Source organism: Idiotropiscis lumnitzeri, chromosome 15 (assembly GCF_059441095.1).
Source record: "Idiotropiscis lumnitzeri isolate Australia: NSW breed Sydney's pygmy pipehorse chromosome 15, RoL_Ilum_1.0, whole genome shotgun sequence".
Classification (NCBI taxonomy): Eukaryota; Metazoa; Chordata; class Actinopteri; order Syngnathiformes; family Syngnathidae; genus Idiotropiscis; species Idiotropiscis lumnitzeri.
Genome location: NC_142405.1, coordinates 11,480,083 through 11,496,671, shown reverse-complemented (window position 1 = coordinate 11,496,671; position 16,589 = coordinate 11,480,083). Strand labels below are relative to the sequence as shown.

At 39.1% G+C, this 16,589-nt stretch overlaps 2 protein-coding genes across 4 annotated transcripts; one reads left to right on the top strand and one right to left on the bottom strand.

Annotated features, from left to right (window-relative positions):
* Positions 1-682: 682 nt before the first annotated feature.
* On the top strand, positions 683-7,949 carry LOC148322927 (phosphoribosyl pyrophosphate synthase-associated protein 1). Of its 3 annotated transcripts, none has more exons than XM_088317371.1 (11): positions 683-1,132; positions 1,397-1,449; positions 1,642-1,708; positions 1,825-1,997; positions 2,109-2,224; positions 2,314-2,369; positions 2,678-2,823; positions 3,589-3,627; positions 5,332-5,402; positions 5,774-5,920; positions 6,226-7,949. In XM_088317371.1, the coding sequence occupies exons 1-11, from the start codon at positions 1,050-1,052 to the stop codon at positions 6,382-6,384; spliced, it is 1,110 nt and encodes a 369-aa protein (XP_088173497.1). In that variant the 5' UTR covers positions 683-1,049; the 3' UTR covers positions 6,385-7,949. The 3 variants fall into 3 exon arrangements, with proteins under 3 accessions (XP_088173497.1, XP_088173496.1, XP_088173498.1); XM_088317370.1 differs by having other exon boundaries at positions 3,586-3,627; XM_088317372.1 differs by lacking the exon at positions 3,589-3,627.
* A 2,291-nt stretch (positions 7,950-10,240) lies between these two features.
* Positions 10,241-11,460, bottom strand: LOC148322926 (ras-related protein Rap-2a-like). The gene has a single exon (XM_088317448.1). It carries the CDS (start codon positions 11,350-11,352, stop codon positions 10,726-10,728), a length of 627 nt encoding a protein of 208 aa, XP_088173574.1. The 5' UTR covers positions 11,353-11,460; the 3' UTR covers positions 10,241-10,725.
* Between the last annotated feature and the right edge of the window lie 5,129 nt (positions 11,461-16,589).

The following is a 16,589-nucleotide window of genomic DNA, read 5'->3' as shown; positions in this document are numbered from 1 at the left end:
CACGTTGGCACCACCGACCCTCACAGCCACATACAATCGCATTTTTTGCACAAACAAATACATAAATAAAATAAATTGAATACAGTACAGTGTTAATAGATATTTAAAAAAAAGGGAAAAAATGGTGTGTTTAACTAACTTTTTAAATGGTGTTGCTGTCTAAATATTGTTGCTGCCCTGTGAATGTCCAATTTTGTGTTTTTAAAATTTTCATGTTAATCTGTAACGCAGACTTTCCATTGACGTAAATGTCTGTAAAAAATGAAAAAAAAAAACGGACTCGTGTTTTCCACAGGACAGCAATGATGTTGAGTATTTTATGAACTTTTTTTTATTTTCCTTTATACAAGCATAGTGTTCATGTGCATATGTGGTTACTGTTACAATGGCTTACAGTAATAAATAAAGGTACACTTTTTTTACGGGGTAAAAAAACCTCTACCTCGTTTTGATGAAAACATGGGCCTCCCACGTCACTGTATTTTAATATTGTTGAGCGTAATGAATTGTACGCAAAGTATCTGGCAAACGTGATCTTATTATTAGCAATAAATATAAGAACATACAAAATTCAAAGGGAATATACAAGTCAATAAAAAGATGCACCGACGGCCCACCAAGGCATTTTCTTGAAGTAATATCTTTGACACACAAACACACTTTTTGCAGCGTGACTCGCAAAGTTTGTCCCACAGAAGCTTCCGTAGAAGCAAATGTCGGCTAATGTTTGGACCAGCAGCACGGTACCTGAACTAGTCAGGCATCAGTCAGTCGTTTGATCACCGCAACACGTTCTAGAAAAAAATCCAAGTGGCGCATAATGATCATGTGCTGTAACTCTCTTACGTTTGGAACAAACTGAAAGTTGTAGTTTCTAAAGACGCGGTTTAAGCTAACAAGCAAGCGCACGAACAGCTAGCGCGGCAGCTAAAGTCGACGCCTCACGAACGAAACCGAAAAAAAAAAAGCAAAAGAAAAAAAGCTGAGTTTTCACACAGAATTTAGTGTGCACCCAAGTTAGTCGACAAAATAACACCTCCAACAGCACGATGAACGTCGCGAAAAGTGGTTATCGCGTGTTCTCTGCAAATTCCACCGCAGCATGCACGGAACTAGCGAAGAAGATAACAGAGTAAGGAATGATACAATTCCTCAGCACAATACCCCGTGCATGCTAAACGGAACTATCCAATAACGCATTTGTTTTAATGTTATATTAACCTGTTAAACCTGTTATTTTACTTTTTGTTTGCAACTTTGCTTGCGATGTACAATGATCGCATTGTATCTGCTTACATGGCCCATTTGTGCATGGAGTTCTGACGTTTTAAAAGATCACGTGTTTGTGTGTGCATCAAAAACGCTGAATATTAAGTATTGTGCTTTTGCTCTTCAGGCGACTTGGAGTTGAACTGGGAAAGTCTGTTGTATTTCAAGAGTCTAATAGTGGTAAGAGGAAACCGTGTTAAGTCTGTACGCGTGAGAGTGCGTCCTCAGGGACTGAAGTCACACAAAACCAAACAAAAAGTCAATATTTCCAGAGTCTTTTTCTTGGAGTGCAAGCTTAGTTCATTGCATCTTAACATCATTATGCACGGTAAACGTGCTTTGTTGTTTCTTACATATGTTGTATGTATGCAGAGACAAGAGTGGATGTAAAAGAATCAGTTCGTGGACAAACCATCTTCATCATCCAGACCATACCAAGGTGAGTGTAAAGAATAGAGACATCTGCACATGACAGCTATAATTTAATAATTGATATTCTGTCTTTGGTTGACATTCTGCTGATTTGTTATGACATTGTCACTTTATGCCACACAGAGATGTCAACACGGCAATCATGGAGCTGCTGGTTATGGCCTACGCACTCAAGACCTCCTGTGCAAAGAACATCATTGGGGTTATTCCGTACTTCCCCTACAGCAAACAGTGCAAAATGAGGAAGAGGGGCTCCATAGTATGTAAACTGTTAGCATCCATGTTGGCAAAAGCAGGTAAAGAACTTCTCTATTACCATCTTTGTTTTTATACCGATTGCAAGAATTCATTTCTTGATTGTATTAAAAAAAAAAAAAAATCTCATTAACATGTCTTTTACTCTGAAGGGCTAACACACATTATCACCATGGACTTGCATCAGAAAGAGATCCAGGGTTTCTTTTCTTTTCCGGTGGACAATTTGCGGGCCTCCCCATTCTTGATCCAGTATATCCAAGAGGAGGTGATAATTCCACCCAATTAAACTTGTTGGCAATTGAGTTCTGTACCACTTAAAATCGGTGATATGTTGTTTTGGTCATATGCCTCTAGATTCCCGATTACAGGAATGCCATCATTGTCGCTAAATCCCCAGCAGCAGCCAAGAGGTAAATACAAAAAATACTCATTCTTGTTATATGCATATGCCGAAGTCTTATTGACCTAAAAAGGGTATCGCTGTCAGTAAATATTGAATTATAATTAATAATTTTATTAGAATTTCTTTTGTGTCAACATTCCGTGTCCAAATGCCGACCACATCTTCATAGTCCAACACTGCTCTTAATGAAAAGCATTCAAATAAGTATTTGGTCTGTAGGTTGTGGTATATTTTTTTTTTTCAAATTGTTTCCCAGTGAATATTGGCAACTCATTATGTGACAGGTGCGGATTTTTTTGTCATTGATTCTTCTAGAGCTCAGTCCTATGCGGAACGTTTGCGTTTGGGTCTGGCTGTGATTCATGGCGAGGCTCAGTGTTCTGAGTCGGACATGGCTGACGGAAGACATTCACCGCCGTGTGTGCGAAACACCACCGGACACACCGGATTAGAGCTGCCTTGTAAGAGAGACATTTCTTTTTCTTTCTCATATTGATTACTTTCATTTAGTTTTTTTGGTGTGACTTTGTAGGTTGGATGAACCCAAAAAGGAGCACATTGTTTCTTTCTAGGGGAGCTCAGATATTACTGTCACAAATTTCTCCTAGACTTCTGTTTATTTGTCATACTGATTTTAGGTTCGTCGCTCATGAAGAATCAGGATGTGTGTGATTACACGCGTTCATACGCTAAATATTCCGTCACATTGCAGCCTTCAAGTACCTGAAAAAATAACCTCAATTTAATTAGTTGTTGGCTCTTTTTGTGTTTGAAATATGATATGATACCAATGTCCAAGCTTCCAGGCATTGGAGTCCAACCCAATACGCTTTACTGCATGTGAGACACGACGGATTTGAAACTTTGTGTATTTTGTTGCATGAACTTTGTATTGACGTGTGTGGGTTTTCAAGTTTGTATTCCTAGGTTATTATTTATCGGTTAGATCAGGCAAACAACAGAGTGTGACTTGAATAAATCAAATGCGTGTGTCATTGGCAAATGACTCCACAACATCCCCTTAATTTAGTCGAAATATTTCAGTTTTTACCAATGACTTGAAAAGTCCTCCCCTGGAGCAGTCCAATTCCATCAATATCAAAGAAAAAATATTGACAAAGTATAGACAAGTGATCCGAAAGAGGATTTCCCAAGTCTTGGCATCATGTGTTTGTGAAATGTGTGCATTTGTGTTTAACGTGGTGTTTATTTGTTGGCAATAGCAGGCAAACAACAAGCTCCGTTCCCTGGCATAGAGCTTCCAAGTACGAGCGTAAACCTAACCTCCATCTAACTATTGAAATGGTTCCTCTTCAAATGGTTCCTCGGTTGTTCGTGCATGTGCCGACAAAGGGTTTGTGTCGCATCCTGGGGAAAATAGTCTGGATTGAAGAAGGGGGCGACTGGTGCAAAGATGTTCAAAGTTAGAAGCAAGTTATTTATTGTATATGCCACGCGCATGGCACGATTGTGTCGGGTAAAATAATCGCACCTCACCTCAGATTCCAGACAGATACTTCTACAAGATGGCCCAAACCTTCTTTGTTTTGTAGTGTTCTGATTTTATTTTCCCATAAATCAAACCAGAACCACACCAAACATCTTTTTTTGTATTCTTTGATTCTTTTCTGAAAATATCTGGACTCATCTTGCCAATCAGCACATGTTGCATCTTTGTTAAACCTGCTTTTTTGGGGGGAAAATCCGATTAACATTTTTTTGCTCTTCTCGACTGCATGTGATGAGACCGATGAAGCACGATTTCCTAATGTAAAACATTCACCTGCAGGAAGGGGTAAAAGTTAAGAATGAATTAGCGTGATGCATTTAATCATTCAGCTCATATCCTCCAAGTCAGTTTTATTCACTGGATTAGTGAGGTCCCTCTTCATTTTTCCGCCCATTTGTTTCGAATAGTGCAGCTTTACACTTTGAAGCAATTTCACGATCAGACAACTCTCATGTTTCAACGAGTCTCTGCAAGTCGTAAAGAACTTTGCAGAAGTGTGTTTACTGCTAACGCGGCTATCATTGGTTTGACTTCAAGGTGTTTACATGACTGACTGATGCTGTGCGCCTCACGGTATTCAGTAGTGTTGCACAAGGCATGCGCCTCCTCTCTCTCTCTCTTCTTCCTGATACTTTTCCTCTTAGATTTGGCTTGGTTGGCTGATTGTCTCCTTCAACCCTGAATTAATTGAAGCATTTACATGGTCAACAATTCTCACAATGCAGCTGTATTTGAACAAAAGTCTGTTTTAATTCTTCGCGACCTGAAGTTGGGCTAAATTAAATATGCTGTGAAAGTTTGTTGAAGCTGGCTCACCTAAATTTGAAAAATTAAGCATTAAAAAAAAAAAAACAACAGCTAAAAATCTCCTGTGATTGGCAGGTGAGCTGCATTGTGGTTATTGTACGCATGTATGCAAATATTTGCTGGAAGCAGTGATGTTGGACTGACGATTGACCCTTAAGATTGGCAACCGCGAATGAAGAATCCGTCAGCAGTGGTTGCCATCCACTGTTGTCCACTGTCAAATAAGTTTCTCCGGTGCATAGTTGCTCTTATGCACACTGCTGTCTGTCATATGCCTGCCACAGGCAGTTGAGACGCTGCCTTCTGATTGGGTATCCTGGGCAGAAAGGCCTCTTGATTCTTTGCATGGCATGTGCTGGACATTTTGGCATTTCAGATAATCTTTATAGAGTAGGCGGGGTAGAATGGGGGGAAAAAAAGGAAAAAAAAATACTTCAGTAACATTCAATTGCCAATTAAACATGGCGACAGCGTTGTGTCGTCAACTAAACATTTCCAACGGTCCATTATTAGGAAGGAATTTGGCACACTCATTTTCCTCAAATACGAACCGTTTTCTCAACCCATTTTACCCAATCTACTGAGAATGACTTGTGAGACGGCGAAAAGCGGAATCTGCAACGCTGCTAACACAAACTCATTTCCTTTGCAGTAATGATGGCCAAGGAGAAACCTCCCATTACTGTCGTTGGGGACGTGGGGGGAAGAATTGCCATCATCGTGGTGAGAGGTTGCTATCGTGTTTTGTTGATTGAAAACCACCAAGGAATACATTCACCTGTCGGACACTTAGAATCTTTGGGGGATCATTATTTTAGATTTTTGCTTACTGCGCGTATGTGCAAAGCAATTTTGCATGCACAAATTTGCGATTGGCAAACAATTTAAGGAAGTCAGCAAGGATACTATTTGCTTATCCGTGGCCATTGCAAGTACTTAATTGACTTCCTTATTTCTTGCGAATTATTAAACCTTTTTTTTCCCTCGTCATTCCCATTCACTATTTTTTTAAATTTATTATTTGTATTATTCAAAAGGTGGGGCGATTTCATCCTCAAGATCCACTAATTCTTGTCTGCTGTTCCCTCCCCCAGGATGACATCATAGACGATGTAGGCGACTTTGTTGCAGCCGCTGAGATTCTGAAAGAGAGAGGTGCTTATAAAATTTACATCATGGCCACACACGGATTACTCTCTGCCGATGCTCCACGGCTCATAGAGGAGTCGGCCATTGATGAGGTGAGGACAACTAAGCATCTAGCCCTGAGGCACTGTGATGTCATTTTCACTCAACAAGGGGCAAAATGGCCGCCCCCTTTTTAACTATCTTCAATGTTTTTGGGGGTGGGGGTGGTGGTGTATCAATAGTTTTCCTCATCACTAGGTGGTCTAATTTGTAACTACACTAATAAGGCGAGATGGCAGATTGGCTCCAGTTATTGTAATTGTTGTCATTCAACAGAGCTGACTTGCAACTTATTACAACTTACTAATAAGTTTGTGTCAGCATTGCATCGATCGTGAGGATGTGTTTTGTATTTGAGGTGGTGGTGACCAATACAGTCCCGCATGAAGTGCAGAAGCTCCAGTGTCCAAAAATCAAGACCGTGGACGTCAGTATGATCCTGGCAGAGGCCATCCGCCGTATCCACAATGGAGAGTCCATGGCTTACTTGTTCCGCAACATTGCTGTGGACGACTAGAGTGTAAAGTAAATCAGAGAGGTGGGTCTGGTGGTGACTGAAGGAAGATGTGCTTCTTTGGGGTTCTAGCACACTACTGTAATGATTAGGAAAAAAAAAACTTACGCGCATCACATATCTAAGTCATTGTCCAGCTCTATACAAGTGTTTCTACTCCTTTACTTGGACTTAAAAAAAAAAACTTCCCACAGCAATACTGTTTAAAAAAAATGTAAGTGATTGAATTATTTTCTTTTTAATCACGCTTCAATTCTGATCAAGTATACGGTTTATTTTGAAATTTCTGAAATTGTTATATACATTACATAAGACAAGATGAATTATCATTGCTTTAAAAAAACAAAAACAAAGAAAACTACGAGTGTACTTAATATCCACTGACTGAAAAGTAGTAAAACATGTCTCCGACTCTCTTGCTGGCCTTTTTTGTCGGCGCTTTGATCAGCTTGCATTTAATATGGGGCACCCAAACAGCTCTTTGTAACCAAATTTGGATTATTTTTTTTTTTTTTTTAGTGTCACATGGGTTCTGTGCCGTTTACACCGCAAACCTAATTCATCCATTGCAGAGAAGAACGAAAACCTTAACCCTATTAGATGAATGTGTTGCCGTTTACCGTACATAGTTTACCATCCTCTTTGTTACTGTTCGACTAACAAATTCAATACATGTACTTAATCGCAACCGTGATGTCGTAGTTCGCATTGTTACTACGAAACGTATTCACAGCAACATGGTTTCGAATAGTTTTCAGTTTTAGGCCTACTTCTCTGTTGAGTTAGCCATTTAGCTTAGCTTTCCCCTTCCAATGTGTGCTGTTTGCGATCATTTCATGCCCTTTTCGGCAGTGTTTTAAAATGTTGATCCTTAGCAATGTGACATCACTGTTGGCGGGGCGTTTATGTCTAAGTCTTAAACAAAAAAAATATATTTAGCTAATCGTCCTCCGTCGTCAAGTACCACTCCAATTGAGACAAAATTAGCATTGCGAATGTTAGCATGCTAAGAGGCTAAAATTAAACGTGTACATTCCTATAAGCATTTAGTGAGCCTCGCACCAAAACTGGCATGCCTTTTGGACTTCAGCAAAATGAAAACAGACAACCACCGGGTGCCTAGAGTTAGATGATGAGATATTTGGTAATTAGAAAAACAGAGTGGCAACAATGTGAAAATATGTAATTACAGTCTTAGTGTACAGGTAAGTTGACATGTTTTCCATTGACCTGTATGTATGTTTTGAACATGTGCACCTTTTGAGCATTAGAAATGATGCTGAGTCGTGATATTAATATAGCTCTCCGCTCAGGGACATGTACTCTATGAGCCAATGCAAAATATGTTTTCAACGTTCCTGATGTTGGTTTGATGGGGTGCTTGCTTTTTGCCATTTGTTGTATCAATTTTAATGCATTATTTTCTCATCAACTCTACTGTAAATGCATGTGCTGATTTGCAAGCAGGAAGTTGCTGTAATTTAAGGGTGTCTTCCCTTTTTTTTGTTGTCCGCTTGCCACATGAATGTTTGTCATTGTCTGTGAAATAAAAGAAACAATTTGCCATACTGGTGCCTTGTTTATCCGAAACTGTTTGCGCCTTTAAAATTTTATTTCATGTACTTTTTCCAATTGGATTGTTCAAATCTATTTGATCTAATCTGCAAAACACCAGACAAGAATAATTCTGCGTAAAATGGACAATTTGATCGTAATTACCGTGTTATGTAATGTTATTTCTGCACCCTCCCACCAAAATGTGGAGGAGCTCGGAGAGGTATGCTGCGGCGATGCCATTTAAAGATTTGGAGAAAGCAAACTCGAAAGTGCACTGGGAGCCAGTGAAGAGAGGCCAAGATTGGGGTTATGTGATCTTCCGAACTGCGGTTAAAGGGCGGGAAGGTAGCATTTCTGACCTTTGCATAAAGCAAAAGTCAAAATTACATTCCTCTTTCCATTTTCTAAATTGATTGTAATGGCTGAGTCGGATTCCTATCTCAGGTGACTTTAATTAAGAGGATGGTACACACTGCACCTGTCGCTGGCTAGTTGCAAGGCACATTAGGCCAACAATTCACGAAAGGTTCGCTCGAGGCGAGGGTGGTTCTTGTTTGTTTAGGCTGTTGTAAGTTCAAGAAAAGTCCTGTTTCCTTGATTAGACGATTTCCATGACACGTTCTAAGACAAACAATTGTTCATACTCCTCAAGCTCTCAATTAACACAACATGCTTCTTTTTTTTTTTTTTAAGAATGTGCGAGAAAGAACAACATGGAAATTCGATGATGACCTGAGCTATTATTGAAACAGAATTTCTTGACTGTCAGGCAAACGTGCTGCCCTCTCCGTTGACATTTTGTTTATATTATTCCAGACAATGGCAAGTCAATATCATTTTACAATTTGGACAGCTGAAGCTTCAAAAGACAATTCAACACAGAGAAAGCAGGGCAACACACGACACAGACTTCCCACTTCCAACAGTCCTGGCATGATGACGATACAACAACAATGTATAAAGTGGTAAAAAGCTAACATAAGAACTCTTCGAGAGCATGGCAAACAGTGCTTGGTGTACAAGATGGCGTACCATTCCAATCTGACAATGGTTGCAAGGTGGAGCAATTAAATCCACACGTTTCCCTCCTTTGGCCATTGTGGTTTAAAACAGCAAGAATATATTTTAGGTTTCCGATCGGTCGCCAGTTACAACTTTCGGGTGTGTTGATTCTGCATAGCGCTACCCCCATGCAAGTGAGTATCCAATCACAAGAGGCGGTCATCACTTTCAACGTGAGTCCGGCGAGAAGGCCTTACTGTCATCAACTCGTGATCGAATTGGCTATCGCAACTGTCTGTCAACGGTAAAAGCCTCCTTGAGATCAAGAACAGACGCCTGCACGATTGTGTCTGAAGGCCTTGGATGAATAGTCCGTGCTCCTGGTATTATGAAATCTGCTTGGCAACACGAGCTAGCTGCATTCTGATTGGATGAAAACGCTAACCTAAAAAATTAACACTAAAATATAATATGACTTCAATGTGAATAATATGATCAAGATTTCTGGATTAGCCTTAGCCTCAAACCATTGCAATGCTTCTGATGAAATCCCAAAATAAATACGAATGAAATTTCAGTTTTAATTATCTAGTTAAGTTTGTTCTTTGCCTGTTAGCATTGCGCTAGCACAGATAGCATATACAGTAAAGCAAATAAAGGATTATTTGCCACCCTGTTGCTATAATTCAAAAAGTGTACAAATATGGATTAGTCAAATTATATGATTTTTTTCCCACCTGTTTTTATTTTTTTTGGGGGGGGGGCAGAAAAACAATTACGGCTTCTGTGTTCTCAAATGTTGGTGAGTAAATTGTTCTCCAATTCCACAATCACCCATTTTGAGAAATTTTTCTTTCTGTACATGTACTCAATTGAGCCCAAATTAATATAACACTAGCCAAATGACCAACATATTTGCAATAGTCTATCCAAATTAATCAAAATTGAAACGACACAAGAAATGACTCAAGAAAGTTGCACTGTGATCCAATTTTCAGAGCCATGCTGCATGACAAATGTTGACCACGAGAGGGCAATATCAGACAGACAAGCTTCTGCTCGAGTTCTTCCGTGGAGTCATTTTTTCAACTTCAAATGACGTGAAGTAACGCAAATAATGTATTATTGATTGTCCTTATTTATCAGCGATAGATAGAATGAGAGCTGTGTTTACAGTATGAAATGAACGTATTTACATTCATATCCAATATGTCATTTATATGTGGGAAATGTTGAACAACAATTCACAAAATAGGATTTTCAACAATTTTTTTCATTTATTTATTTTTTTTTACCACGTAAGGACTTAAGCAACATATGTTTCCACTTGACTTACAACTGCATAGGGTTGTGACAATATAATATACAGTAACAGTAATGTTCTGGCATGTCATCTTGTTCACAGTTAAGCATTTTTTTCCTCCACGACTTAAAAGTTTATTTTCAATTTGTATCCCTGGTGGCTATGTTTTATTCATTTATTCATTCATTTATTTGCTCCAGGCACACAAAACCATGATACAGTACTTCAAGTGTTTTGGCATGAGTGACAATTCTCCACACTTTTCCACGGAGGCTTTGTAGAAGGTACACAGAAGACAAGAAGAACATACAGATGTTAATTAGTCAATATTTAAAATCACTTATTGTGATGTTATTTAGAATCAACTCTTACAATGAGGAATCCATCCAGTCAGCCTTCCATCAATGTATTAACTACTAATTGCATTCAGCGATTCCTTTCAGTAAATTTCCATATTGGTATCCTGATAAGCCATCTCTTCATTAGGATAGGAGACAGCTGTGGGCCTTGTTCATTTTAGGCATTTTGTTCTTCTCCTTGGGAAATGTTTCCCTCCTGTGGCAAAGTGTCGGGCTGAGCCAGCTGGGCAGGTTGGCTTGCTGCAAAAGCTCCCGGAACGCCTGTAGCACGTTGATGTTGTCTTTGGCAGATGCCTCCACAAAGCTATTGTTCCAGTCCAGCTCCACTGTTGCGACAACATCCTCACTTGATACTTGACGCTCGTGTCGACAGTCAATCTTATTTCCTATCACCACAATGGGTGTGTATTTGTCCTCTTTGACCTCCAGAATCTCATCCCGCAGACGCTTGACTGCCTCCAGGGATGCTGGGTCATTCACTGCGTAGACCAGTGCAAAGGCATCACTGTTCTGGATGGAGAGCCTTCTCATGGCTGGGAAAGAATAGCTGCCACTGGTGTCCATGATGTTGATGTTGACTTTGACACCCCCGACCTCATACTCCTTTCTGTGGAGCTCCTCAACTGTGCGGCGGTGCTTGGGTTCAAAGGTGTCCTTTAAGAAGCGCTGGATGAGGGCAGTCTTCCCCACACCTGCTGCTCCCAAAAACACGAGTCGCACATTTGTCCTTTCTTTTTCTTCAAGAGACATGCTGGCTGAGTGACTCTCGGTAAAAGAAGCCCCCGTGATCTCTGCAGCGTAAAAATGTTTTTATCTAAGTGACAGGCAAATGATGACTTGTAACACTGGAGTGGATGAAGCCAGACAATCTGCACGCTGTATTTATGTTCACGCACATGCCTGCCTCCTCCGTCTTCCAACCAATCATGACGCAGCTTGTCATGTAATATCAGACACTCAAAGACATGCTGTTGATACAATATTTAATAACAGAGTGTGATTCTTTTAATTGCTTAAAAAATGTGTCAGGATAAAAAAAAGAAGCTTAAATCTTAATTTTTCAATCATCTGGGCATGAGAATATGCTGTTTCGAGTTAATTTCATAATACAAAAAATCAAATAGATTTTTTTGAGTCTTCCAAAGGGTTTGAAAATCACAACAAATAGCTATCCAAGGATTTGTGGAATTAATAATACATATAAAACACGCTGTCTGAATTTCGAGTTAAAAATATTTTGTATTTGTTAAATTGCTGCAGCTGTTGTGAAATGCGCTATATATATATATATATATATATATATAAAAAAGTTGTCTTATATTTTCTGTGTAGCTTATTCCTGTCATGGTGTGTGTTTGTTGTTTTTTTATTTAGTATTTAGTTTCACGTGTTTCTTTATTTAGTCTGTGTCTTGTGCTCTGATTGTGTTCACTTGTGCCTGTCGTTTCACTGACAAGTGTGAACCAATCAGTTCCCTCAAAACCTTTGTGTCTTGTCCAGGTGTTCCTCGTTGTCTCGTTATTTATTTATTTTATTTAGTTCTCTGGTTGCTTTCAGTTCTTGTCGGTCCGTTGTCGCTGTCTCGCCAAATCCAGTCAAGTTAAGTCAAGCCGCTGTGTTTTGTTCGTCACTGTTGTTTTGTACTTTTTGATATTTTATTTATTTTAAATTCAGTAAAGCAGCTTAAGTGTTAAAAAAAAAAATCACCGACGCTTGTTGCTATGATACCACTAAAACCACCTGCTGGGAGAAATTGGATGTCATACATGAGCACATATGGGGCTGTCACTAATTTCTCACCAGGCTTCAAGTGATTGAAATATCGGATAAAGAAGCAAATTAACATATTGGACTCTGAAACAACTTTTCGTTCATATTAGGTCACCATTCCTGTAAAAATTGAGCAACTTGAGCACATTTTAATCAGTTCGTCTGTTTTGCGCTTGGATATTTTTGTACTCTGTTACAACCTGATGTAACTCAATTTTAAATTTATTTGCACTAATGTAGTGGGGATGTAGAGGTGTCCACATTTCTGACCTTTGCTAATAAAGGTCTTCTCAGTCATTTTTCTTTCTTTTGATGTAATTGATAATTTCTCTCCCCAATTTCAGCTTTGGGTATTCAGAACTTTATCTTGCCTCAGCAGATCTGGTAGTTGGCACACTCTGGGCTCAGGCGTAGCGATTAAACCTCCGAATCTATCAAGCTAAGAGTCTTCAGGCAATTGCACTGCTTCTATCGTTTTTTTTTTTTTTTCTTCTAACTGGAAAGGTAATATTGCCCCACTACTTTGATTACAAGATCTGTATTTACCTCCCGTCCAAAAGAGTGATTTTTTTTTTTTTTTTTTAACATCATGTGGCGTTGTCTGTGAAATTCTGAAAAAAAAATGTTTATATACTACAGAATGCATTTTGTATGGGTTGTCTTGTCTTAAACTTGTCATCTCTTTCACTCGTATCATTCTTTAGAATTTATTTAACTTGATGGAGTTGAGGGATATGATTGTGCAAAATAAAAGTTTTGATGCACATCAGTTTTATTCCATTTCATTTTGATTTTAAATTGATTTATTTTGTACTGGCATGTCATTTGGTTTGGATACTTGACCCATGAAATTGATGACAAATGTACAATTTTAGCTTAATACAAAATCTGTATCGGAACTCACTTCTACTTTGCTAGAGTGGTATTCACAAACAAACAAACCAAAAAAAAAAATGATAATGATAGCGATAACAGGTATTAGTATTGGACCAATTTCGGCCTTATTTAAAGTACTGAGTCATTTGCCGATACCTGCCACCAATACTTTACAATGCCCCAGTCTCATCCGCCATTTTAGGGTTCACATTGCAAGCAAATGCGACCCAAATCAGATTTTTTTCATGACAGTTTGAACAGCTCAATTGTGATTTTTGGAAATCCGACCTGGCTCGCATTCATATGTGATTCTAGATCGTATACATATTAGATTAATTTGCAATGGACCGCAGTCTCACCGGCCAAGTCGCATTTATTCGATCAAGATGGCTTTTAATTCAACTTTAATATAATCTTAATTAAAAAAAATGAAGCCTAAAGTGAACTTTTTTGGCAAGAGTTTTGGCAACACACTGGACCACATTTACTACCATAAAAACTACACTGCGAGTGACGTCTCTTCTGCGCATGCGGGTCACTTTGGGGAGGGATTTAGGGGGTAGTAAAGAGGTAATTCTGAGTTACTTTGAAATTTGGGGTACGTCGCCCGTGTAGGAACGGAACTCGTTCTTAAACTGAGGACCAATTCAGAATTATCTTTCAAAATTTATTGATCATAATTACTAGTGGTATTGATACTTGGTATCGGTATCGGTGGCTACTCAAAAGTGCGTACTCATACTTGTATCAGTTTGGAAAAACAAACTGGATTTTGCTAAAAGGTCACAATCACGGTTGTGTTGGTCATTCTAGCAGTTCATCCGCTCCACTCACAAATTGTGGAGGTACACAATGATCCTGCCTCTGAGTGAGCATCCTATAAAATTGAGTTCAGTCTCAGATTCTGGAGATTCAACCGCCACTGTCTTCAGAAACTCAATCCGATACCTCACTGCATGAGATTGCTTTCAATGACGACAAGGCCTGTAAGAGATCCACCACGCCACATCATCGCACGGCCCCAAATCATGCTACGCCATATCTGTGTAGCAATCTGCTGACAGTTCTCCACGATGTCTCCACACTTTAATGCTGCAACCCGGCAGACAGATGCAAAGTCAATTTCATGCAGGAAGCTTCGCGACACGACACTACATAGAGCAACTTGATTATGCGCTCTTTGAGTGATGAGCTTGGCATTGTTCACCCTCACCAGAAGATATGATGATATTTTCATGCATTTGATGACTTGCAAATGACGGACGAACAATCTGTACTCCAAGCAACTTCTCTATTAACATACAAACACTCAAGACCTGCTGCTGCTTGTTTTCTCTCTCTCTCTCTCTATCTCTTTCTCTCTCTCTCTCTCTCTCTCTCTTAATATTATATATTTACTTCACTCTTTTTTTAATTGCTCAAATATTTAAAATTGAACTGAAATAAGTTAATTTCTTTAGTTCAAAGTCCTCAAGTATCATAATTAAAGTATAATCATCTTTACTGTTGTGGAAGCTGCTCTGGAAACCTTGCAAAAACGTGAAGTGGCCATATAATTGATCCGCTCTTCAGTACAGAGGATAATGAAATCTGGCAAGACACCAGATCAGCACCATTTGTTTGCACACACTGTAAAAGTCAGGCAAAGAACGTTGCACTAATTATCCTCTTAGGTCTTACCAACGGAACCAGATTACTTATTCTCATCATAAATTTTTTTCCAGAAAAGCATTTTTATGAATAACATTTTTTAAATGCCAAATAACGGTAAATACAGATGAACCTCTGTTCATGTATAAGAACTCAGATACAGTACGGTATACAGCAGGGGTCATCATCCTTTTTGAAACTGAGATCCCAAAGGAGGCAAGCGGCTGCATGATTGGGGTACAAGACAGTCTCCAATTGCCCACCCCTTTTTTTTTATGAAACCCATTTTACTGAACTGTTGATTCTTCTTACCCGAACATCCCTTGTTGATGCGAGTTAAAAAAAAAATATGCGTGTATTATCCGTGAATGGCTGCCAACTTGTAGACCTACGGAGCCTCTCTTCTAAAACCGGTGACCCTAACTGAGGACAAGTGAAAAATGGATGGAGGAATCCACATTTATCCCTTGGGGCCCATTTTTTGGAATAATCAAAATTTGCTCCATTGTGTCTCTCGCAAGAATTACTATGTCACGTACTGTACATTATGGGGAAGAAGCCGAAATCTGATATTTCTGACTACTTTTATGGTCCTGACGGAAGAGTTTTACGGCAGGATGTAACAACTTTTTGGGGTTACTGCTGATCATTTTTTTCCTTTTGTAGAAGATGAATAGATGCGCTTTTTCTCCCTTTATTATGGAGAGCATTTGAGTTATTTGATATTGAGCATTATTCAACTTATCCTTGCTCTTGCTTATTTTCTATTTTAAGTGACAGGGTTTGTCTGTCAACATGCAGTCCTTCGAACAAATCCCGCAAGCGCATGCACTCTGATATGTTCTGCTCCCTCTAATCCAGCCTTTCACTACCCTTGTGTATTCGCACATAATGAGATGGCACATGCTTGTTGCTTACAGAATTGTTTTCAGACCTCCTCCCTTGCAGGCTTTCTGCTTGGGAACATCCAGTCCTGGTAATGAGAGGTGTGGTGGTGCTTGCACGATGTTTGCATCTCCTCTAATGACATTACTCGCTCTTGCCGTCCCTAATTGAAGAATCATTCATTGCATTAAATGGGATGAAGCTTTATTCGTGCTGTTTTTTTGTTTTTTTTCCAAATGTACTTATAACCAACTCATAATTTTGAGCATTTATGATCTCATTGCTTCAGGTTCATCGGGTTCAGCAACAGCGCTTTGTTCACGATTTTTATATGTTCAATTTTGGATCCAGATCCAAATTGTGAGCATTTTAGGATTTTGCACTAGAGGGAGAAAAAAAAAACTCTGGGATATCAGGAAGACCTATGTGAAAACAAACTTACCCCTTAATCCATTTTGCGTCACAAAGTAGCTTTTGCCTAACAAAGATAATAACCTGCATTCTTCAAGCTAATTGAATCTGTTTCCTGCTTTTGCATCCAGCACATTTTTAAATTGCTTATACATTCGTTCGAGCAAATTGTTAATTGATTTTGCTGCCTCGTTTACATACCAAACAGTCCATACTCCAAATAGTCTGTTTAATAATTATGATAATGTTCTGCAAGAATGTGTTTATTTTTTTGTGTTTACCAGAATGTGTCATGGCCAGTGGCAGGGTTGTGAGTTAGCGCAGGCCGGTTGAAGCTACGCGAGACCTTTCACTTCTCTTTCATGTGAACGGCGAATGCAAATTCAGTCAGTATA

Coding starts and splice junctions, on each gene's coding strand:
- LOC148322926 (XM_088317448.1), bottom strand. CDS start 11,352: ATGTCTCTTGAAGAAAAAGAAAGGACAAATGTGCGACTCGTGTTTTTG.
- LOC148322927 (XM_088317370.1), top strand. CDS start 1,050: ATGAACGTCGCGAAAAGTGGTTATCGCGTGTTCTCTGCAAATTCCACC. Junction 1,133..1,396: donor CTAGCGAAGAAGATAACAGA/GTAAGGAATGAT, acceptor TTTGCTCTTCAG/GCGACTTGGAGTTGAACTGG. Junction 2,824..3,585: donor CACCGGATTAGAGCTGCCTT/GTAAGAGAGACA, acceptor TGTTGGCAATAG/CAGGCAAACAACAAGCTCCG.